The sequence below is a fragment of the Poecilia mexicana genome, unplaced genomic scaffold, assembly GCF_051168715.1.
Source record: "Poecilia mexicana isolate PSO_F unplaced genomic scaffold, ASM5116871v1 scaffold_5, whole genome shotgun sequence".
Classification (NCBI taxonomy): domain Eukaryota; kingdom Metazoa; phylum Chordata; class Actinopteri; order Cyprinodontiformes; family Poeciliidae; genus Poecilia; species Poecilia mexicana.
The window spans coordinates 12,426,604-12,450,138 of NW_028263374.1; the positions used below are offsets into that span (position 1 = coordinate 12,426,604).

General features: G+C 40.0%; 2 protein-coding genes across 2 annotated transcripts; both read left to right on the forward strand.

The window, feature by feature from the left end:
- The first annotated feature begins 1,412 nt into the window (after positions 1-1,412).
- Positions 1,413-9,299, forward strand: prph (peripherin). Its single transcript, XM_015006414.2, has 9 exons — positions 1,413-2,065; positions 3,595-3,655; positions 4,946-5,041; positions 6,391-6,555; positions 6,969-7,094; positions 7,182-7,402; positions 7,496-7,548; positions 8,432-8,505; positions 8,582-9,299. The coding sequence occupies exons 1-9, from the start codon at positions 1,443-1,445 to the stop codon at positions 8,642-8,644; spliced, it is 1,482 nt and encodes a 493-aa protein (XP_014861900.1). The 5' UTR covers positions 1,413-1,442; the 3' UTR covers positions 8,645-9,299.
- An 802-nt stretch (positions 9,300-10,101) lies between these two features.
- Positions 10,102-23,056, forward strand: timeless (timeless circadian clock). Its single transcript, XM_015006411.2, has 30 exons — positions 10,102-10,228; positions 11,041-11,152; positions 11,242-11,395; positions 11,513-11,627; positions 11,747-11,809; positions 12,681-12,782; positions 12,866-13,021; positions 13,102-13,235; positions 13,965-14,052; positions 14,135-14,311; positions 14,914-15,131; positions 15,228-15,331; positions 16,231-16,400; positions 16,486-16,611; positions 16,730-16,881; positions 17,443-17,540; positions 17,613-17,730; positions 17,978-18,179; positions 18,863-19,002; positions 19,108-19,187; positions 19,303-19,426; positions 19,502-19,584; positions 19,714-19,871; positions 20,033-20,243; positions 20,365-20,433; positions 20,547-20,665; positions 21,422-21,677; positions 22,113-22,152; positions 22,239-22,315; positions 22,554-23,056. Exons 2-30 carry the CDS (start codon positions 11,071-11,073, stop codon positions 22,682-22,684), a joined length of 3,747 nt encoding a protein of 1,248 aa, XP_014861897.2. The 5' UTR covers positions 10,102-10,228; positions 11,041-11,070; the 3' UTR covers positions 22,685-23,056.
- The last annotated feature ends 479 nt before the right edge of the window (positions 23,057-23,535 follow it).

A 23,535-nucleotide genomic window follows, 5' to 3' on the forward strand; every position in this document is an offset into this window, starting at 1 on the left:
CAGCATTATCATCTCCGTCAGTACCTCTGATGTTAACCTTTTTTAAGCTTATGTTGATCTTTATTTCTATCTGATCATTTATTCATGTTTTCAAGCATGTTAAGATTATTGTGCAAAAGTAAGCGTCTTTTGCCTCCCTTGTTTATGTGGGTTATTTTATACTTCTGTCATCTTCGAAATAAATAAATAAGTAAATAAATGTGTTTTAGGAGAAAAGGGTGTTGGCCATGTTTAATTTGTTTTTCACGGCGTCCAAAGAGCAGAGAAATATATATATCAGTAGAAATATGGGTTATTTGCCATGATAGCAACATTAATATTGAATATCAGTATTGTTTCATATATTCATGTTGATTAATCTCCTTTTCTATAACTCCTATTCTGAACATAATTGCTCGTTTTTGTTTAATTTTAGCTCTAAAGAGTCACTTGGGAGGAGCTAAGACTCCACATTTGCCTTTAGGGCCACCGGATGCAGACCCCATTTTAAATGAACTAAGTTAATTTTGCAGAATAAATAATCAAATCTAGCACAGAAGAATCGTCTCAGATGGAGAGGTTCAAATAAAGGTGACATTTTCTGCTGGCACATCTCATAAAATCCTAATAAACACTTTAAGTTTCTGACTGTAGCTCAATAAAATGTGGACAAGCTGAAAGGTTTGAATACTTTTGCAAGGCGCCTTGCTTGTAACTAAAACTGGTTTGTTTAATGTCACTGAGCGTGTAATGACAACAGCCACCGCCTGCTTCTGGTGTCGTCCTCGCATCCTGCCCCAACATGAACTCATTGAACTAGAAACCCACAGCCGACCCCGCGCGCAAATGGACTTAATGGTCTGAAAACGCCAATCCTGACTGGGATTACTGGACATGGAGCTTTTTCCAAAGGCGTAAAATAACTGCAGAGTCATGGCGCCGACCCAGACGGCCGGAATATCAATAAAGTATTCCATTACTGTAAAAGGAGAGTCCGACACAGAGGCGAGAGGCAGGGAGACAAATGGACGGGGAGGAAAAAAAGAATCAAATAAGAGTCCAAGAGAGTCAGTACAGGTTAGGATTTCAAATCCCTTATTGCCAGGCATTAAGCAACGAGTGCATATGTATATGCTGGGGAAAAAAAGAAGACAAAACTAGCCAGCTAATCTGCTGGAAAAGTGACAATGAGGGCATCAATACGTGATTCAGGGACGTGATTCAGGGAAAAGACAAAGTTAAATCTGGCTTAGAGCAAAATTATCTGATGAAAAGGATGGAGAAGTGATGATAAAGATCTGGTTTGCAGCAGCAGGAAGGAGGGAGGCAGGTTCTGTCTGCGAGGGCAGGGAGTGGCCAAAGCATGCATGGTGATGAGGGATGGAGAGAGGCTGGATGTGGGTGGGGTGAGGACAGCTGAGGGAGGGGTGAGGGCATAAAAACCTTCAGCTCTCCTCAGTCTGATGTCCTGTTGCTTCAGGAGCATCTCAGAGCCTCCACTTCTTCCTCCTTTCTCTACGGCAGAGAGAACCAGCGCAACCATGAGCCACTCTTCGGTGACTTCCACCTCCTACAGGCGCACCTTTGGAAGCCCTCACCCCATCTCCCTGTCCTCCTACTCTCCCGTTTCCTCTCGTCTTCCCATGTCCGGAGGCCGCTACGGCCGCTCGGCTTCGCCCGCGGTGACCGCCCGCTCCACCACCTACCACCAACAGCGGTCCCGTCCCGCTCCCCAGGCCCCCCGCCTCTCCTACGACAAGGTGGACTTCACCCTGGCCGAGGCCATCAACCAGGAGTTCCTGGCCACGCGCAGCAACGAGAAGGCCGAGCTGCAGGAGCTCAACGACCGCTTCGCCAGCTTCATCGAGAAGGTGCGCTACCTGGAGCAGCAGAATGGGGCCCTGATGCAGGAGCTGAACCAGTTCAAGGGCCAGTACCAGCAAGGCCAGCCCAACCGGGCCTCTGAGCTGTTCCAGGAGGAGCTGAGGGAGCTGAGGCGCCAGCTGGACGCGGTCGGCAAGGAGAGGGACCAGTACCAGCTGGAGAGGGACAACCTGGCCGAAGACCTGTCCCTGATCAAGCAGAGGTTGGTATGAAAGTGGCGCATACTGACAGGCCGCTGCATCCCACAGCATTACGCTGCCACCGCCACAAACATTCGGTTTCTGTGAGCGTTTAGGAGACAGACACACACCACAGATAGAGAGAGAGCAGAGTCATCTTCCACTTTGCTGTTGGTGTTTTAGGGCGTGGCGCTCTGGCAGCAACCCGATGCAGGACGCTGCAGCGCATGAGGAGCTCAGACTGCAGCCATGCACAATGAAAATACGTTTTTACTGAAGTAGAGACCCACAGAAAACGATAATAATGTAATTCAGTTTTCCTAGGGATAGCATCTGCTTAAATGACTCAAGTTGTATATTTTTGGTAAAATATTCAACTGTGATGATTTAATCAGTTGCAATAAACCCACATTGTCCTCAGTCTTTGCGCTCTTTTCTATCATCATGACTTTCCAGGCTTGCTATGAGGATTTTAGCATCTCAGCAAAATCAATCCAAGGGCAGTGAAACACCATCCAGCAAGCCAAATGTATTAATAGCCTGCAGAATCTGAATGCATTATGCTTAAAATGTAGTCGCAAACCAAATGTCACATCCTTTGACTTGGAGGTTTGGCTCATATTACGGTGGCGGTGATTTGTGCAGCTCTAAATTTTTACCAGATCAAAACTCGGCGTTGTGGAGTGACTGAGGGTGGAGGGAGGGACTGGTCACAGGGTGGGGCCGGCTGAGGGACAGGCAGGGGCAAGAAGAAAAAGGGAGAGGAGACAAGACGAAGGTAAAAAAAAATAATTTAAAAATGGAGTTCAGAAAGAATAGCGTCAGGAAAAAAAATCAATGTGACTCAATAACTCCATTAGTTGTGTTCCAGTGTTCTTCTGCTGGGATGGTGCCAGACAGCCCATTAGGACAAAAACGGCCCCATGAAGCACAGCATGAATAAAAGATGAGAGCCGAGGGATGACTAATACTTTATGTCCACCTCTACACCTCGACACACACGCTCTTAATAAGTCAGAAACTGAAAGAAACCTCCTAAAACGCTCCCGGCTGCAGGACCATTACCATAATTGGATGAGGCTGAAATTTAATGAAACACTTCCTCTTCCATTTAATTTAACATGGACTTTGGACAAAAGCACTATAATTTTATAATATAATGCACTTCTTTTGCACTGCTACAGAAACGTTATATTGAAATAATCTTTTGGGATTCCAGACAACAATGAGCGTGTGTATATGCAGCCTAATTCGGTTTGTGGCTCTGACCTCAGTGAACTGCAGACAAGCCGCATTAGTTCAACAAAGCACCTGGTGGTCCCAGTGGGCGCGCTACCAAGATGCTTTTAGCAGGGCGGTAAATTACCAGATTGATCCAGGAAGCTTTTCGCCATCTGATGCCCTGGCACCACCTTTGACAGGAAGGTTCACACAGCCAAAAAGCTTTTACACCACTCTCTCTTTCTTGAGAAAGAAATTACAATGAGATTTTAGGGCCCTGGAGGAATCTATGTAATGTTTTGAATGATTTTTTTTTTTTCTCTGCTCGCAGGTTGGATGAAGAAGCCCAGAAGAGGGCGGACGCTGAAAGTAATCTGGTTGCCTTCCGCAAGGTAAACACAGAGGTCGCTCGATGAGGATTATCGTATTCTTTTCAAGTGTCAGATAACAGGCTGAACGCTCCTGCTGCATGTTTCACCTCCAACACTTCCATGCTAACGTCACAGTAATATGACAGGGAGAAATCTAACATGGTGTTAAATTATAAATTCAAATACTGATTCAGAGAATCTGCATCACAGCTTTCCACCCTAGAAGCACTGAGTCAAAAAGGGAGCAAGTAGCTTAAGAATGAGCTGCCTTTTAAAAATATGGGTATGGAAGTAAAATATTTTTATAAAGACTAAATAAATACAAGCACTTTCTTAACATTAAAGTTCAGCATCAAATAAGAGACTTCTGATACACCACGCACATTAATGATTTAAAAATATCTGTGATCTAATAGTACCGCTAAAATAATCTGTTTTCACTCCTGAGTTACACAAACAAATTCAGTAATTTGGGAAAGAAGTTTTCAGATAAGAAGCACGTAGACGGTAAAATTAAATTTGCTGCAGATGTACAGAGGGCCAGAGAGTTGGCAAAGTAACGGCAACAGCACTTCAGAATAACAATACTCAAATAAAATAAAACAATAGGATGCAGAATTTTTTATTTATTTATTTTTTTGTGGGTTTTTTTCTAAAAGTTTAACAGAACCTCAATCCTCAGCTAGGGCATGAAATACTTACAAATCTTCTCTCCAAGAACAGACAAATGCTGCTGCATACACTCACATACACACTGCAGAACAATGGAAGAAAATAAAAATTAACCATCATACTTACAGCTGAGAGTAATGGAACAAAAACTACCAAGAATGTAGATTAAGATTTATCTAAAACAGAATGGTAAACCAGACTCTTGTAAAATATCTGGGACTTTTTAAAGGTGTATGAGACTGATGATGAAAGATGTAAACACCAAAATCCTTTGAATATATACAATATTATGTAGAAAATTGAGTTTGAAAATGCCCAATAAGACGCCATGCTATGAAAGAAAGATGCCGAAAATGCATAGACACACAAAGTCATAATGTTCTTCATCCTGACAACTCATTATTTGACAGAAATATGAAGGACTGATAAGGCTCTTTAGTTTCACAGAAATTTTAATAGAAATTATATGATGCAAATTAGTCAGATATTCCTGGATGGTTGCGCACATGAGACGTGTGTGTGTGTGTGTGAAACCACATGGGAGACATGAAAAACCATGGGAGGAGACTGAAACTCCTGTTAGCTTCTAGAGTTTCGTTCTCACACTTTAACTTGCTTTTCTTCTTGTGAAACAACCAGGATGTGGACGACGCTACGTTGTCCCGTCTGGAGCTGGAGAGGAAGATTGAGTCTCTCATGGATGAGATTGAATTCCTGAAGAAACTCCATGATGAAGTAAGCAACGCTTCTTCTGATCCACTGGACAAAAGTACTTTAATGGTATATGTGCAATCTCGGAGTACAAATAAATAAAAACCACTCCGAGTTACGCTAATTTCTAACTAAACCCTAAATTAACTATGTTAAAATATTTGCCAGAACTGGACTGTTACTACCCAAGATATTATATAATCAACTTGAAGTAGAAAATACTTATCAATTCTTATACTTTAGTCTTCACTTTCAGGTGAATTTTTCTGTCTTAGTTCATAAAAAGCATGTGGTAATATCCCTTTTTATTGCTCAGAATTTGAAAATTAGGTTTTTGAAGCTGTCTCATCTTACCACATTCCTTCCACATCTCACCTTGTGTTTGTTTGCTTCAACCTGTGACGTCACACATAAAGTAGAGGTGAACATTTTTGACACAACGCAATAAAAACATGCAGTAACTTGATAAAAAACAAAACAATATAACATCAGACATATAACTTGATGTGCTTTTGTTCCTGCATCTGTGTTGGAAAATTACTGTGGAAAACACGGCGCTGTTTCAGAAGACACAGCGCCTCCTACAGGCCAAATTAGGAGCAAGTTTTGTAAATGAACAGCTTCATTATTTTTTATTTCTCTCTACTAGATAATGTCTACTTTCACTGAATTAAAAATAACAGGCAACAATTTCTACTTTAGACAATAGGAAAGATAAGATGAAAGTATTCAAAATTAGCATTTTGTATTTTTATACAAAAATTCAAAGCACATTATTTTTAGTCAATGGGAATGAGCGACCCCTTGTGGTAACGTTCACATTTAACACTTGAGCACGTTTCTGTTCACAGAGGTGAATGATGACTGAGCTGACTGTCTGGTTCACATTAAATGATTATGTTCCTTTATTTTAAAGGCTTATTTCTTGTTTTTAAAAGCTGTCTGAGATGTTGGTCAGACCTCAACTCAGTTATTTTACAGCAAAAAGAGAAACTATAAAATACAATTTGAGATTAAGAATCCTTTGTTCTGTTTGTAAAAAGCATCACAAAAGTGTTTTTCAATGCTTTCTTGACATTAGGAGCATCTTAGATTGAGATATCTAGTCATGCCAGATATCTCATCCATAGACATTTTACTCATTTTAAAAGGAAGCTTGAAAAATGGGATTCTTAGTGTTTTGTATTGTAGAAATCAATCTGCCATCCATCAAATTAAGTAATATATGATATGACAATTTTGTTTTAGTTGTGGCTGTTTCTGATAACATGTACTGAATTTAAAAGATGTTTTGCAAAAGGGCGTGTGCGACATCGCAGGAATCAACACTGATTTGTACCTGAATCCATTTGTTTTGAATGCTTCCCTTGCAGGAGATTCAGGATGTGCAAGTGAGTGTCCAAACCCATCAGCTGAAGATGGAGGTGGACAGCAGCTCCAGGCCGGACCTGACCGGCGCTCTGAGGGACATCAGGGCGCAGTATGAGACCATCGCCATGAAGAACATGCAGGAGTCTGAGGAGTGGTACAAGTCCAAGGTGGGGTACACAAACGCACATATACACTGAAACGCTCGTTAGTTTACACTGTATCAAGTATTTTTAATCTAGTTTCTATATCTTAGTCAACTTGAAATAAGACAAAGTAACACAAGTAAAGTTTATAGGAAGTTGTTTTAAGTCATTAATTGCTTATTATTGAAAAAAAAAAAAGATTATTTCACTTATCACCAGACAAGTGAAATAATCTGTCAGTGGAACTAGTACTATTTCATCCATATTAAGGAATTACTGACTCAAAATAATCTCCTATATCTTGCCGAAAAGCTACTTGTAAGTTAGGCTTGTCTTATTTTAAGTGAACTGAGATATTTTCACTAGAAATACTTGGTAGTATTCTGTGTTTCAGCAGGGTAGCTTTGTGTGCTTCATTTATTTTATTTTTCTGGCAGTTTGCGGACCTGACTGAGTCTGCAAAGCGCAACACTGACGCTCTGAGGCAGGCCAAGCAGGATGCCGGTGAGTCCCGGAGGCAGATTCAGGCTCTAAACTGTGAAATTGACGCCTTGAAGAACACGGTAAGAGCAAACGCAGATCCTGGCTTCTACATGTAAATTCATTATTCCTTTTTGCTTAAAGCCGCTGCTCCTCTCCTCTGTTCCCAGAACGAAGCTCTGCTGAGGCAGATGCGTGAAATGGAGGACCAGTTTGGCGTCGAGATCGGCAACTACCAGGACAATGTAGGCAGACTGGAGGACGAGATCCGCCACCTGAAGGAGGAGATGGCGCGCCACCTCCGGGAGTACCAGGACCTCCTCAACGTCAAAATGGCCCTGGACATTGAGATTGCCACTTACCGCAAGCTGCTGGAAGGAGAGGAGAGCAGGTGGAGCTGAAAACCTTTCATATCTTAATTATGGGCACAATATTCAATATTTAGACTGTATATTTTAATGATTAAAACATTTTTATCTCACAGGATTTCTGTTCCTATCCTCAATATCGGTATGAGCAACCACTTTGGTGATCGAGGTAAGACACTTTTCGCTCTTCAAGCTAGATTAGATTAGCAGTTGAAATCTAATCAGGACTAATTTCTTGTTTAGATGCAAATTATTTTGGTATCAGAAAAAATAAAGTATTTTAAAAATATGCATTTTTTGAAACTGAAATTACAAAATGATGGCAACGTTTTTAAGCTCAAGTTTGCATAGCCTTGTATTCATTGGTTTAATTTTATTGTTTTCAAAGCAGCTGCTTGTTCATCTCAGAAGGAAGATTTGCTGCCCCACTACTTTAAGGGTTAAATCAGAAAATCAAACTATGTTGGGCAAACTTTCACTTTTTTTCCTAACCCAGTTATTTAAAACTCATTTTCTTACTGTAAGCAGCTTCCTTGTAGTTTATCAGGTCTGTGTGTGATTGATGGTTTGTTCTTCAACTTATCAGTTCTTGTCTTTGCTGCGAAGCTCCATCTAAATGTAAATTCTTACGTTTGTACAGCTCTGGGAAAAGTTAAGAGAGCCCTTAAAATGATCAGATTCTCTGATAATACACTTTATAGGTATATGTTTGAGTAAAATGAACATTGTTCTTCTATTTTATGAGCTACTGACAACATGTCTCCGAAATTCCAGGCAACATTTTAGTATTTATTTGCAGAAAATGACAAAAAAAGATGCAGTGCTTTCAGACCTCAAATAATGCAAAGAAAACAAGTTCATATTCATTTAGAAACAACAAAACTAATGTTTTAACTCAGGAAGAGTTCAGAAATCAACATTTGGTGGAATAACCAGGAGGTTTTCAATGGGGTTCAGTGCAGTGGACTCTTCATTTTTCCCAGAGCTGTTTCTAAAAATGAAATATTACGACAGCAGCTTTATGTCGCTCTTGGGTCTCACTGTCTTTACAGACTATGAAAGAGCTCCGGACACTCACGGCAAAAAAACTGTGGTGATAAAGACCGTGGAGACTCGAGATGGAGAGGTAGAAGGATTTATGACATAATCTGACAACTGGATTCTGAAAATCCACATTTCTGATTGTGTGCTTTCTTCACCAGGTGGTGAAGGAATCCAGGAGGGAGAAGGAGAGCGACTCGGGAAAAACCGACAAGGACGAGTAAATGTAAACTGTGATGATAGATGCCGTGCCATCATAGGAACAAAACAAAGTGAAAAAAGTAGAAAATAATAATCCTGGCAAATTTAGTTTTCATTTCCATTAGTTAGGCTGTATGTCATTGTCTAGCAATGTGCTGTCTCAGCATAGGTGCCGCGTTGGATGAATCCCTTTGGACAGAGTCACTTTGGTGCTATGGATGAGTTGATGAGTTGTTCAAATCCACTTCACTACTGTACCACTCGAGGCCTTGATTTACAGTTCAGTCCTGTGGAAAACTGGACAACCGTGCATTTACAGCAGTGAAGTGAAGTACTGACTGAAACGGGTGGCTTAGATAGGAGATATTTGTAGCTGGAGTTATAATGTATGGATGCCTTATAGTAACAAACCTGCTGACACTGCCCTCTGGCCAACACACCTTAAAACACAGACTCAGATTATTTAAAACCGTTGGCTTTTGTTTTAGAAGCTTTGCTATCCTCTCATTGTTCAGTAATGTGGATTAGTTCATGAACACGCAAGACGGAAAGAAAAAAAACGCTGACACTGAAAGTATGTCCGACTACACTTCTGCAGAATGTGCTTTTCAATGATGTGTGACTCTGGCACGAATAACGAAAGAATATGAATGTGCAAATAAATATAACTGGAACAAATGTTTGTTGTTTGTGTCCTTGAACACTTTTAAAATATCATCTATTTTACTATGTGTTTTAGTATCCTTTTGTTAAAGTAAAAGAGGATTTAGAGAGCAGGGTGAAAAAGGAATATTACAAGTTAATTAACTGCTTCTTATTTTTTGTGAGTTTGGGTCATAACTTTAACATATTTAGAAATATAGATTACCACAAGAGTTTCAGTTTTGAACATGCTTAATTTAAATATTTTTTCCTTAATGGGCTTTGATGGGTGGAGTTGATGTGTGGTTTGGAAAGGGGGACATTCAGGGGGAACTTTTTGCCCAGGGCGCCATCCATGAAAGAACCGCCACTGCTCCAGACTGCGATTCATGACGTCAGGTTCAAAGTAAAACTGCAGAAAATAAACAAATATAGAAATGCCAGATTACTTTGACCTGTTCACAATTAATTAAATATATGTCCGTTTTTTTTTTACTTGTGTGAAAATGAAATACAAGTGTTCAACACTAAATCGTCTCATTTTTTATAATCTTGAGGTTGGCTTATTTTTCCCTCGGGCAAAACTGATAAGGAGACACATTACATCAAAGTAAACATAAACTCTATAGTAAATAAAAATGCGGCGCTTTCAGACGTGGAGAGTCAGACCATTATCTAGTTTAATCAAGCTATTTTAAATACAGTCATCAAACTTTATATTCTTTATGTATCACAGAATACCTACGGTGCCTGAAATACCAAACTCAGGGCACAGAAACACAGACAAAGTGACGAAGCTCCACTTCCGCTTTCTGAGTTTTCACTCTGTTGGCGCGGAACTTGTGTCCGATTAGAAAAACAGCAGGTAGATAATAACTTTACAACCGGAGGAAACTTCAAACTTATCCACTGACTGGTTATAAATTCAAACTCTGGAGCCGAATAAAACCCGAAAGAAGTTCTTGGTATGTTATTTTTTCGACTGCGTCGAAGTAATTTATTTATTTAGGAGACATATTTGTTATGTTGTAAGCTAACCTCTCTACACCATACAATGGTAGAAAGTGTGAAATGTTACTGTTTTATTTCTCTATAGAAACCATACCGTAAGATAATTTGCTGTTTATGTCTTTATTAATTAGCTCCGACGTTTTTTTTTCTTCATTTAAGTCATATTTGCGGAGCGCATAGAATAGAAAAATCCTTTATTGTCCAACTCAGTAAACCAGGTGTACCAGCAGGAAGTTTGAGGTAAATGTAGCCATGCATATTTAAACTAAGGTAAGGATGTCATAAAATAAAAATAATAATAATAAAGGGTATTGTACATTTACCTGAACACAAGTCAGAACAGAAACATTCCCATTGTTCCAAGTATGTGTTTATTTTAAATAAAAATATAAAAGGCAGTTATGTACCAATCAACAAAAATAACTGGATGTATCTGATCCAGCTCTGTAGTTATAATAGAGAGACTTTTCAGATTGTTTTTTAATACCAAGGACTATAACATATAAAGTAGAGGAAAAATATTTCTTGCTTTTGTATTTTTGATATTAGTACTTTGAAATCCATCAGAAAAGGAAAGAATAACTAGAGTCCCTAACCTGAATGTGTTATTAAACTCAAAGTCATGCATCAAAGTGCATGTTGTTATCTGATGCATTTATAGATCCAGTTTAGGGGAAATAGACTGACTATTAATCACAAATTAATCTCTGAATAAAATACACAACATGATGTTCTTTTTTCCTAATCATTCTTCTGGATTCATCAGGTTGGCTGATGGTGCATAAACCCATTCAGGATGAACTGTGAGCTTTTGGCAACATGCAGTGCTCTGGGTTACCTAGAGGGAGACAGTTATCACAAGGAGCCTGACTGTTTGGGTGAGTAACTCATTTACTCAAACATTTAACAAAATGGCCGTTCTCTGATCTCGATCGGCTTTCCTTAAACTTTTTCCCCTCTGGTACAGAGAGCGTTAAAGACCTGATCCGGTATTTACGTCACGAAGATGACACTCGTGATGTTCGGCAGCAGCTCGGCGACAGCCAGATTGTCCAAAATGACCTCCTACCAATTATCGTTCAGTACAGACAAGACAAAACCTTGTTTGACGCCTGCATCAGGTATGACTCTCGACGCAGCTTTACTGGTGTGGTAATATCTACATTTCTGTTTGCAGTGTATTGGATCGAACAGAAATGTGAAGTTAGAATGGTTTTTATCCTGTTTTCTCGTTTCAGGCTCATGGTTAACCTCACCCAGCCTGCCATGCTGTGTTTTGGTAAAATCCCAGATGATCCAGTGTTCAGGCAACACTTCATGCAAGTCACATCTCATTTGCAGGCCTACAAAGAGGTATTTTTATAACATTGCGTTGTAAACTCTGAGTACATTGTCCTCCAATTAAACCTCAGTAATTTGAATTCTTAGGTTTTAGTCTTTACTATATTTTTGCACTTTGTTTCTGTTTCAAGGCTTTTGCCAGTGAGAAGGTGTTTGGGATTTTAAGTGAGACTTTGTACAACCTCCTTCAACTGGTAAGTCAGTAGAAAAATGTTTGCATACAAATTGAAAATCTAAATTTTTATCTCATAATAACCACAAACTTCAGTGGTTTTGTGGGGATTTTGTGTAAAAGACCAACACAAGGTAGTGGACATCTGTGAAGTCCAAGAAAAATACATTATTTTCTGTTTTTATATAAATAAAAATCCGAAAACCATTGCAAACATTCAGAAATAAGAAGAGTTAACGTTTGTTTAATTTATTTTTGACAAAAGTGAATAAACGGCATCGTAAAAACACAGCAGACATGCATCATCCCGAGCTTTGAACATTTCACAAAGCGATATGTGATCCATAATGTTGTAGTGGAAGAATTAATGCTACCAAGACACGACTGTCCTCTTAAACCGACAGACTAGATAAGGAGAAGTTTAATCTAATGGAGAAATAATCTGCGATAAATCCAGGATTAGACTGGTTTCTAAACATAAACATACAGTTAGAGCTGGAATGGTTTAGATCAAATCATATTCGTGTTAAATGGCCTAATCAAAGTTCAGCCTCATGAAGGCAGTTGCTTGTACTGGATTTTATGTAGCATTAGCAAAGGGACATGAGAGAGGACAGAACTCATAATATGCATTCTCAGATTTTTATTTGTAAAGGAATTAATTTCTTTAAATATTGTTACTGTGGTCTACTTTGAATTGATTTGTCATATAAAATCACAATAAAATTCAGTGAAGCCTCAGTTTGTAGCTTGAAAAATGTAGAAAAAGTTGGAGGAAGGTAAAAACTGTTGCAGGGCTTTAAAATGCAAACATGTTTGTATTTTCAATAATAAGACAGTTCCGTTTTGTGATGGTTTCCACTGCTTTTCCTGCTGCACCTTCACTCATCCAGGATTGGGAGCAAAGACAGGACGAGGACAACCTGCTGATCGAGAGGATTTTACTGCTGGTCAGAAACGTTCTTCATGTGCCAGCAGATCCCTGCGAAGAGAAGGTTTGACTGACAGCTGATCCTTTACTCTTCACTTCACCGTTCCTCTCTCGTCGTCTCACCTGTGGTCGTCTCTCTGCTGACAGAAGGTGGACGATGACGCCAGCGTACACGACCGGGTGCTGTGGGCCGTTCACATGAGCGGCTTTGACGACCTGGTCAAGTTTCTGGCGTCTGCTCAGAGCGAGCAGCAGTGGAGCATGCACGTGCTGGAAATTATCTCCCTCATGTTCAGAGACCAGGTGAGGCGTTGAAAGCCTCTCCGCCTTTTCAGTCATGGATCTGCAGGCGAGCTCAATATGGCGCGTTGTGAATTTTGCAGACTCCCGAAGCGCTGGTGAGTGCCGGTCACGCTCGCTCCGCCGAGGAGAAGCAGAGAGACGCTGAGGAGCTGGAGGCGCTGAGGCAGAAGGAGCAGGCGGAGAGACGCTCTCGCACGCTGCAGAGAGGAACCAGGTAAAGACGAGCAACGATGAAAGTATCCTGCAGCGACGCTGCAGGTGGCTGAAAGTTGTTCGGGTCATTCCCCCGCTTTTTTAGACGCATTTCAATTGAAAACTTTTCTATTTCTTCATTTTCTAAATGAAGAGAGTGAAACATTTGATGCTCTTCATTTTCAGTTTAGTATAAATCAGATTAGAGTCTTTGATGCGTCATTATCATTTTAAATTGGATTTAAAACTTCTGACTCCATTTAAGATCTTTCAGGACATTTAGCAAACAAACATTTCGTTGTCAGTGTTTGCTTTGTGACTTTCAAGGACTGAAATAAAACCGGAAAGGAATGGCCTGAAATATATTACTATGTTAGTGAATTTGTTTCCATTTTTAAATTAATTTATGGACATTAATTCACTTTCCGATAATGTAATGATTTATTGAGAGGCACTGTGGTTTATCTTCATGCACTTGGAAGCAATGCGCTTGTAGAAATAACATTAACATTCATTAAACACAATCAGTTACTTGTCTGTAAAATCAATAATTTATTTCTTTAAGTCTTAGTTAATGTGTTTTCCATGCAGGTGGTACAGCACAAGACCAGGACTTTATTTAAAATCCGTCATATTGTTTACAATTAACCTTTATTTTCCAGACACTTGGCTTCCTTTACCATATCCTAAGGATCTTTAGATTTACTGTAGCTCATATTTTTTATGAGTTTTGTGTTGCGTTTTCTTCCAGACATTCTCGCTTCGGCGGATCTTTTGTGGTTCAAGGCCTGAAAGCGATCGGGGAGAAGGACGTGATCTATCACCGAAATCTAAACAATGTGAGTCATCGACCATGCAAGCCCTCTCCTCTGCAGTGAGATGAGAAGCCAACAGCTCACGTCTTTGGTTTCGATCTTGTAGTTCAAACATTACACCCACGACCTGGGAAAAGCAGTGAGGCGTGTCCCTAAGAGGAACCGGCAGGCCCAGGACTGCAGGGACAAACGGCGCTCGGCGCTGAACGTTCGGCTCTTCCTGCGGGAGTTCTGCGTGGACTTCCTGGAGAACTGCTACAACCGACTCATGTACCTCGTTAAGGTCGGTGAGGAGGCGCGCGTTTCACTTCCACATGATGGTGGCACAGTTGATCCCTGTGGTGAACTGAGAAACTTTTAACTTGTTTGGAGAACAGCAGAGAGCTGGTATTGCTTTCTGTCTTATGTATTTCTTTGCTCACTTACGTCTTTAGGGTTTTTTTCTGGTATTTAACCACTATGGGAATATCTCCTGTAAGAGTGTTTATTTTATTTCATCATTTATTTATATACTTTAGAAATTTACAATTTATGCATTAAAACTGGATTGAAATTGACCCAAAAGATCAGAAAATCAGAGTTTGGAAAAGTGATGTTAATAAAAATGTACAGGCAAGCTAGGTTTATTTAAAATCATAGATTTATTATTATACTGCTTTTAAGTGTGGAACTATTGTAAACCTTTTTTGTAAACAGTGAAATGCTGTTTTACTAAGAGCACAACATTGTCTTTTTTTTTTTTTTTGCTACAATGAAATTACAAATTAAAACATGAAGACATCGTGATTCCTGAACAGAAATATACATATCTACTTTCGCTTTATTTAATTTTAAATAAAACATTTCGATGAGTCACACTGTTATTTATATCTCTGTCTTTTCCAGGAAAGTCTAATCCGCGAACAAACGCAGCAACACGACGAGACCTATTACCTCTGGGCGCTCAGCTTCTTCATGGCCTTCAACCGTGGCAACGGTTTCCGTGCCGACCTCGTCTCAGAGACCATGTCCATTCGTACGTTTCACTTCATTGAACGCAACATTACCAATTACTATGAAATGTTGCTAACGGACCGCAAAGAGGCCACGTCCTGGTCCCGCAGGTAAAACCAGCTGGACAGATCACAAAAATATTACAAATTCACGACGAACAATCAGTTTTTTTTTTCTTACACGTTCAAACCTTTTGTTGTTTTTAGGATGCATCTGGCTCTGAAGGCGTATCAGGAACTTCTGCTAACCGTGAACGAAATGGACCGCTCTGCTGACGAAGGCATCCGTCAGAGCTCTAACGTCATTAAAAGTGAGATGCTGCTCAGTCAGATTAATAGGGCAGGTGTACGAGCACACGTTTTTAAAATCACAATAGATCATTTATAATTACATTTAGATGTAGCGGGCTTTTCTTACAACTTTGCATAACACAGAGTACTTTACAAAAATTAGAAGCAAGCTTCCTCTATGCCAAAAACCAAAATAATAACAAACAATAGCAAGAAGCTAAGATGTTAAATGTGTCATTGTAGACCAGATAAAATGCTATCATTTTTCTATGGTTTATCTACATTGTTGCACATATGAATATGAACAAAATGAAACGAGAACAGTTATTAAAATATTTCTAAAACTAATCAAATTAACATCGGCTAAAGTTATACATCAATGTTATTTGTATTTAAATTAATAAACATGATAATAAAATTAAATATAAATATTTCTCAACTAAAGCCTAATTTAAAAGTAATCTGTCAGCATAATGTGTTATCACCTCCTACCTTCTGAGTTTATGGATGTTATATAAAAAATAAATTATTCTTGTTTTTGCTGTCAGGCAGATTGTAAAATTAGTGAAGACTGTTAATTGGACTAAACGATGAATAACAAATGTGAAGCTCAGTATTTATTATGGAAGATGACACAATTATGCATAATTGGGCTGAACTCTGACCACAAGATGGCAGTAAATTGCTTTAAATTTGGCCTTTACTGTGTGTGAAATATGCATCAACCGGCTTTGGTGGGGCATCATTTAGAGCACCTTGGCTTCGTAAAGACATAAGACAGGTGAATTTGTGGCAGTGGCCTAACGGTGGTTAAAACTGTAGAAAAAAAGCTAAATTAATACATTTTGTAAACCTGGCAGCATTCTCAGCCGTGCTTTGTGTTTTACTGTGTACTGATGTCTGAAATCTCCTCATAAAGGCAACATCTTCTACCTAATGGAGTACAGAGAGATTTTCCTGACCTTGCTGAGGAAGTACGACGAAACCAAGCAGCCTCTCTCCTACCTCAAAGACCTGGTGGAGTCAACGCACCTCTTCCTACGAATGCTGGAGCGCTTCTGCAAAGGCCGGAACAACTTGATCGTTCAGGCGAGTTGTTCTTTGCTCCTGGTGGTTTCCTGGATAGCTTGGCGTGTCTTTGAGGTGCCAACGTTTTCATCCTTCATGTCTTCAGAGGAAGAAGGTGAGGCGGAGGAAGTCTCAAGCTAAAAAGAAGCAGCCGGCTCAGGAGTCGAGTCCAGAGGTGCTGGAGGAGACTTGGAAGACTGTTGAGGAAGAGCTGAGGGCGACTGAGTTTCAGGTTGGTGCCAAGACTGGCCTCTAGGGGGAGCAGCAGCCAAACGCTAATCTGTTTACAGTCAGTCCAGTTTTCTGACAAAATGAGCCGCTCGACGTGCTAACTAAGTTTTGTCCTCTAGCTGTCGGCGTCGTTGACTGAAAGCATCGTGCCTTTTGACGCTGCGTCAGAAACGCCTCTGGAGGAGCAGCGAACTGAGGCCATGGTTCGGGTGCAGGACGCTCTGCTGGCCCGACTGGGACCTGAAGCTCTGGCGCTGCTGCGGGCCGCCAGGTCTGGACCACATCCATGTTTCACCAGCCATAAACTGATCGACGATTCAGTCTTTGAAGCAAACTTTAGCTGGTTTTTTTCATTTTAAAGCAACATAAAGACAAGCAGCTAGTTGTAGTTTTTAAGACTTCAAATAATCTAAATAAACTAAACGGTAACAAATTTTGCTGGACGATAAATTGTTCCAGTAGTTATTGCATTGAAGTTACAATTTGTTTATTTTGAGATGATTTTTGAAATAATATATGGGTAATGGCACGTTTAATTTTGTAAAAAAATAAAATAAAATTTAATCTCTTTACAAGATATTTTAAATATCCAAAGTAAAACACAACAACAGAAACCGTAAATAAAATGGATTATGAAGTTTCTGTAAACAAAATTGCCTTTCAAAAACTATTAAAGCATCAGAGTGGAAATTATCAAGCTCATTTTTAATTTATCATTTGATTAATTGATTATTGCAACAGACTTAATTATCATAATATTATTTAAACTTTCATGTCAACCAGAAAGGCATCCATTTACGTAACTGAGTGTATTTACTTCTGCCTGGTTCAGGGAAGTCTGGCCCGATGGCGACGTGTTCGGCTCATCTGACGTTGACCCAGAAGAAGAACTGGATCTTCTCAAGCAGATCTTCCAGGCCAACCTGCCGAGTGAGCTTTTAACGACACGTTTCTCCCTGTTTTCGCTCTTCTTTTAATTTAACTTTTGTTTTTGTGTATCAGGGCCTCCTCCTGAGACGGTTGCTGAGGACGACGATGAAGGAGCAGAGCTGGAAGAAGAGGAGCTGGAATCTGTCCAGCTTTCTGAGAAAGAGTTCAACATCCTAGACTTTATCAAAAGGTGAGGAAAGGAAAGAAAAGTTTCTGGTTTGCGCCGAATTTAAGGCTGCCTTCAATCTGCTTCAAAAAAAGCAATAGAACGTTATTTTGTGGACATCAAGAGTACAATAGTTCCTTACTAGAGTAAAGTATTCCTGATTTACTCTGCCTGGTTCAAAGCTGGCATCTTAAACAAAGCTGGCACCTTCCAAACAAGACATTTGCAGGTCTTGTTTGGAAGGTTTCACCTCGTCTGTTTGCTGTTGCAGGTTTGCCAACCCCGGCATCGTGCGTTCGTATCTTCTCCTCTTGAAATCCTACTCGAAGAACACGCCTCACACAAACCACTGCGTAGCTCGCATGCTGCACCGCCTGGCCGTCGACCTCAAGATGGACGCTCTGCTTTTCCAGCTGTCGGTCTTCCACCTTTTCAACAAGATCCTCAGTGATCCCGCCGCAGACGCTTACAAGGTGCAGCAATTCTCTTCTGTTCTTTGTTTTCTTTTTTGTTTCTTTGGCCGTTTCTTTCTTTAATTATTTCTTTTTTTTACCTTTTTCCTTCTCTTTTGCTTCCTTCTTTTCTTGCAACCTTTTTTCTCTTTTTCCCTTTCTTTAGTTCTTTCTTTATTTCTTACATTCTTCCTTTCTTTTGTTCTTTCATTCTTTACTTCCCTCCTTACTCCGGCATACATTTTCTTTTCTTCCTTTCTTTTTTCTTTCCTCACTATGCACTCCCTTACATTCTTCTTTCCTTTGTCTGTCATGTCCTTCCTTTCTTCCTTTTACCTTTCCTTTGTGTCCTTTCTTTCTTTCTTTCTTTCTTTCTTTCTTTCTTTCTTTCTTTCTTTCTTTCTTTCTTTCTTTCTTTCTTTCTTTCTTTCTTTCTTTCTTTCTTCTTTCTCTTTTTTTCTCTTTCTGCCTTTTAGTCTTTCCTTCCTTTCTTTCCTTCCATCCATTCATCCATGTTCGGTAGGTAAAGTGTTCCTACTGCAGAAATATCAGCCATGAATCCGCGGTGAACTTAAATATGTGATATAATATAAAGGACTGGATTCTCTGCATGGGTCAGTCTGGAGTGAATCTCTGAGTCCTGGATATGAAGCCGATCGTAGATCATATTCTGGTGTCTAATCTTTTCTCCTCTCCCTTCACAGGAACTGGTGACCTTTGCCAAGTTTGTGCTGAAGCGTTTCTTCGCAGTGGCAGCTCAGAACAACAAGGCTTACGTTGAGCTGCTCTTCTGGAAGAACGTGGGCGCTGTGCGCGAGATGACCGAAGGCTACACCAAGGACGGGTGTGTGCTCTGCTCTGCTTGCATTTATGAAGTGTATGCCTAATCTGATGCAACTATTAATCCCTAATCTAACGAGTAATCTGTCATTGTAATTAAATATTTCAGAGAGGGAAAGAAGCCATCTTGGACTGAAGAGGAGGAAGAGGAGCTGCGAAGGCTCTACATGGAGCATCTTGACTCTGAAGGTTTACTTTTTCGCAGCTCAAACATTTTTTTTTTTGGTCGGTTTGTCGTCTTGAAAATGACCAGACCAGGCTGACCTCTGAACTTTAACCCCTGACTGTTAATTTTTGTGCACAGTGCCAGACATCGTGGAGACGGTCATCCAGTTACTAAGCAACAGCAACCGCACACGGCGGCAGGTGGTGACCCAGCTGGTGCACATGGGTCTGGTGGACAGTGCTAAAGAACTGAAGAAACAAAAGTATGCAGTTTGACTTGGTTCTATCAAAAAGTGTGTAGAAAAAATCAGAAAGCTTCTTTATCGTTTCTCTCAAAGGAAGGGCACTCAGATCGTATTGTGGACCGAGGAGCAGGAGCTGGAGCTGCAGATGCTGTTTGAGGAGTTCAAGGACTCTGACGGTATTTGGAGGCTTCGTTCTCATCACTATGCAAACTGCTTGATTTCCCACAGCCTGTTTTCTGCAGCAGCTCCCATCTGGGATTCTGCTTTGACAGGTGAATGACTTTAAAGTGGTTGTGTTGACGCAGATGTTCTGGGTAACATCATGAAGAAGCTCACGGCCAAGCGCTCTCGAGCACGCGTCGTGGACAAGCTGCTGAGTATGGGCTTGGTGTCCGAGAGGCGCCAGCTTCACAAGAAGAGAAGTCGCGGAAAAAGCTCCGGGAAGAGCTCCGGAAAGGGCATGGTAGGTTTCCGTAGGTCTGCTTTCTAAAGGTATTAAAAAATAAAATAAAATCATCTGGCCAGAAACTCACCGATCGTATCTTCTAGGCAGCACATTTCTGTTTGTGTGAGCCTTACGCCCAGTTATGTATTTTATTATTAAATGCTTAATTTGCTTTGCAGACTGAGGAAGACTTCCTGGCTGAACTAACTCAAGGCCGTCCAGATGAAGATGCAGATGAAGACAGCGAAGATGAAACGGATGATGATAGTGAGGAAGATGAGAATGAGAGGGAAATACCGCAACCTGTCAGAAAAAGGAGACAAGACTTTAACCTGACAGCAGAGAGCAGAGCAGAAATCAGGTCCATGGCAAACGCTCTGCAGCAAGAAGGTGAGATTACAGCTTCTTTAAGCAATGATTAAAACGTTATATAATAAATTATTGTAGCATGGAAAATTAATTCTGTTTCTTCAGCTAAAGTCTGAATTTGTCATATTTCCTCTTATCAAAGGCTTGTCCGGACCGCTGTTGTGGCTGCAGAGCAGTTTAAACAAGACGGCAAAGGACAGAAAAGATGGCTGTGAGTGTGACTGGTTATTCAGACGGATTGCTCTCATTACATCTTGCAGCAATCATGAGAAAAGTTCATTTATTTAACGCTGCTGCTGCTGCTGCCCTGTTTTCTTCCCCCAGGTCCGTCACAGCCGGTCCCACTTGCCCCTTTTTCAGAGGAAAATGAAGACGCCATGGAGAACAAGAACTTCCAGAAGCTGCTGAGCAAACTGGGAATCAGGCCTCCTGAAAACGAGCAGGTGGGTTCGGATGATTGTCCATTATTAGAAACTTCAGCTTCCTGTTTCAGCCAGTAATTATGGGGTTTATATTCTGTTTTGTTTTCAGTTACTTATGTTGTCATACAGTAAATAAATTTAACTTGCAATAATGAGTTTGCCTCTTGCACAATAATGACTGGATATAGGATTTAGTTCCTCCCCGAAATGGATTGATGGATGGATTTATCTAGTTTGTCTGCTTTTACTTTATTTAATGCATAAGTAAATAAGTTATAACAACTACATAAATTATTTAAATATTTTTTAATTAAAAAAAAATACATTAATTCAACATCAGTTTATATTTTTGCCTCTTTATTTAAATTAATAAATGAATAAATTCAGAGTTTTCTCCAGAAATTTGCTAAGCCCTTTGCAGGGTGTTCATCCAGCGGTCTGCTGTGTTTTTGAGTTAAAAAATGTTTAAAGTTGACAGGAAATTTTAAAATATCACTTGGTAACTATGTGTTGTTGGAAGACTGGAAGATTAATACCTAAACAACTATAAAATCTTTAAAAAACCAAAAATAAATCAATGAACAATGCTTAACCTGAACAAGTAAAGCCTGAAATATACAACAGCTCACAAAATAAATGAATTATTTAAGTGTTTTAGTCATTGAAAAACAATATCAAATATTAAATAAATGAAATTGTTTTTTTGTTTTTCCTAAATTTTGTTTAAGTGTTTAGAAATTTATGTCAACTTTTAAAAATGTGTTTTGTTGTAATTAGGAAACTTTCTGGAGGATTCCAGAAAACATCAGCAAATCTCAGCTTTTGAGTGCGGCTGCAGCGTTGACCCCTGCAGAGGACGAACCTGAACACTCAGAGGAGCAACAAGGGCCCAGAGAATCACCAGAAGAACCACAGGACCGGGCCGAGGAGGAAGAGGAGGAGGACGAAGAGGTCTCAAGTGAGCAGAGAGCTCAGGCTCTGAGAGCTCTGCTGCTGGCGCGCAGCAGGAAGAGCCACTCTGCAGAGGATGCAGGTACAGACGGAGGAGTCATCCTCGACTCCGTTTGATTTCCCACACGACAGAAAACCTGTGTAGCCGCTTGCTTTTAACTGTGCATGTTGTGGAGGAAAATCAACTTTAAAAGCTGCAACACAAAACCACAAAGTTAAATAGAACTAATGCAAATTGACTCTGTTCCCCTGGAGAACCGGCAGATTAAAATGAAGGCAAATTTAAAGCAGCAATTCTGATTAAGCGATCTCTAATAGCTCTATTAAAAAAAAAAAAAAACTGCAGCTAAATAAACGTCCCTCCAGAGTATTGGAGGTAAAAGCGCCCCGCTGGAGGTGTTTATTATAGAAATGAGGAAAATCTTCCTAATTTCAAAGAAGTAGAACGTTACACTTTCCCTCTAAGATCATCCGTCGTTCCTCTGAACTTCAGTGGTTTTGTTTCTTTGTGTTTCAGACTCTGCTGCTGCTGGTGAAGCTAACAGTCTAACTGAGAGGTAGAAAATCACCTTGATGGTATTTATCAATAAATACGTTTTTTGAATGTTGTTCATTTTCCACACATTTTGTTCTGATCCAACAGATCCCAGGAGAAGACGTCAACCAAAAGAAGCAGAAACAGGATATTGGATGAGGATGATGATGAAGAAGAAGAGAAAGGTAATATTAGCAGGAACAGTTATTTGTTTTCTCAGTTTTCCGAATATACTGGACCAGGAGTTGTTTTAATCCAAACAGTGGCTGAAGACGTTCAGTTAGAGAAAAGACGATGCGACACGTTTTACTCTTCTGATCAGACCAATCAATAGAATCCATATTATTACTTTAATTTGTCCAAACTGCAACATTTGAGTAACACACACCTAATTTTTCTTTTTTTTTTTTTTTTTTTAAACAGAAAACGATTCTTCCAAGGCCATGGATGTTGATACAAATAAGGATGCAGATTCCGACACGGAGGATTTCTCTGCTCCTGTGAAGCGGAGGAGGAAGATGGCCGTAATAGACGACGAAGAAGACGAAGATTAGTGAAAGTCTTTAATGGACCACATACAGGCAGGTCCCTCGTGTTACTTAGAGGGGATTCAGTCCTCTGGAGGGCTGACCAGCAGACCCAATTATTGGAATCCCAAACAGCTCGTTTATGATGTAAATATATAAATTATGTGAACCGGTAATTCATGGTAAAACTTTAGAGGATTTGGTTCCGTTTCAGCTTTTTATACTTATAATTCCCGTTCTCTAGCGTTGTAAGTTCTTGGAGTGAATCGTTCTCTGTAAAATTGTTTCACATACAGTTATCTTATTTCTGGTTTAAAAGGTGAAAGTGCTTCTTTTCACTTGTACAATTTTATGTGTCTGTAAAACTGTTAAATAAAACAAAGTATCGGAACAAAAAAAGCCGCTCTGCTTCTCACATTGTGCAACACAGAATGTGAACACTAGGAGGCAGAAATGTTTGCTCCTTTTTTCATTTCAGTGCGTAATTTAAGAAAAAGTTTGTCTTAACTACACGCCATATCAATAAATGATTAAGCGTAGTCTTAATAAAAAGTTTCATTTTGCAGAATAAAAGTAAAAAAAAAAAAGGCAGAGCAGAAATCAAATAACTTCAAAGTAATTTTTTTTTCTGCAACCTTTGCTAGATTTTCTTCCTTTTTTTTTTTGGCCTAGCATGTCTGCAGGCACCGTGCACAGTGTTGTCAGTTTTCCTTCTGGGTCGGAGGCGGTGTGTTGTCGTCACATCTGGACTGCATTAGTGACTTCCTGTCACAACATCTGCTCTGCCCCCGATTCAAAGGAGACCTGGAAATGCTGCTATTAGACGAGCGCAGTAATGAGTCGGGTAATGAATTCACACGGCTGTGCCGCATATCACT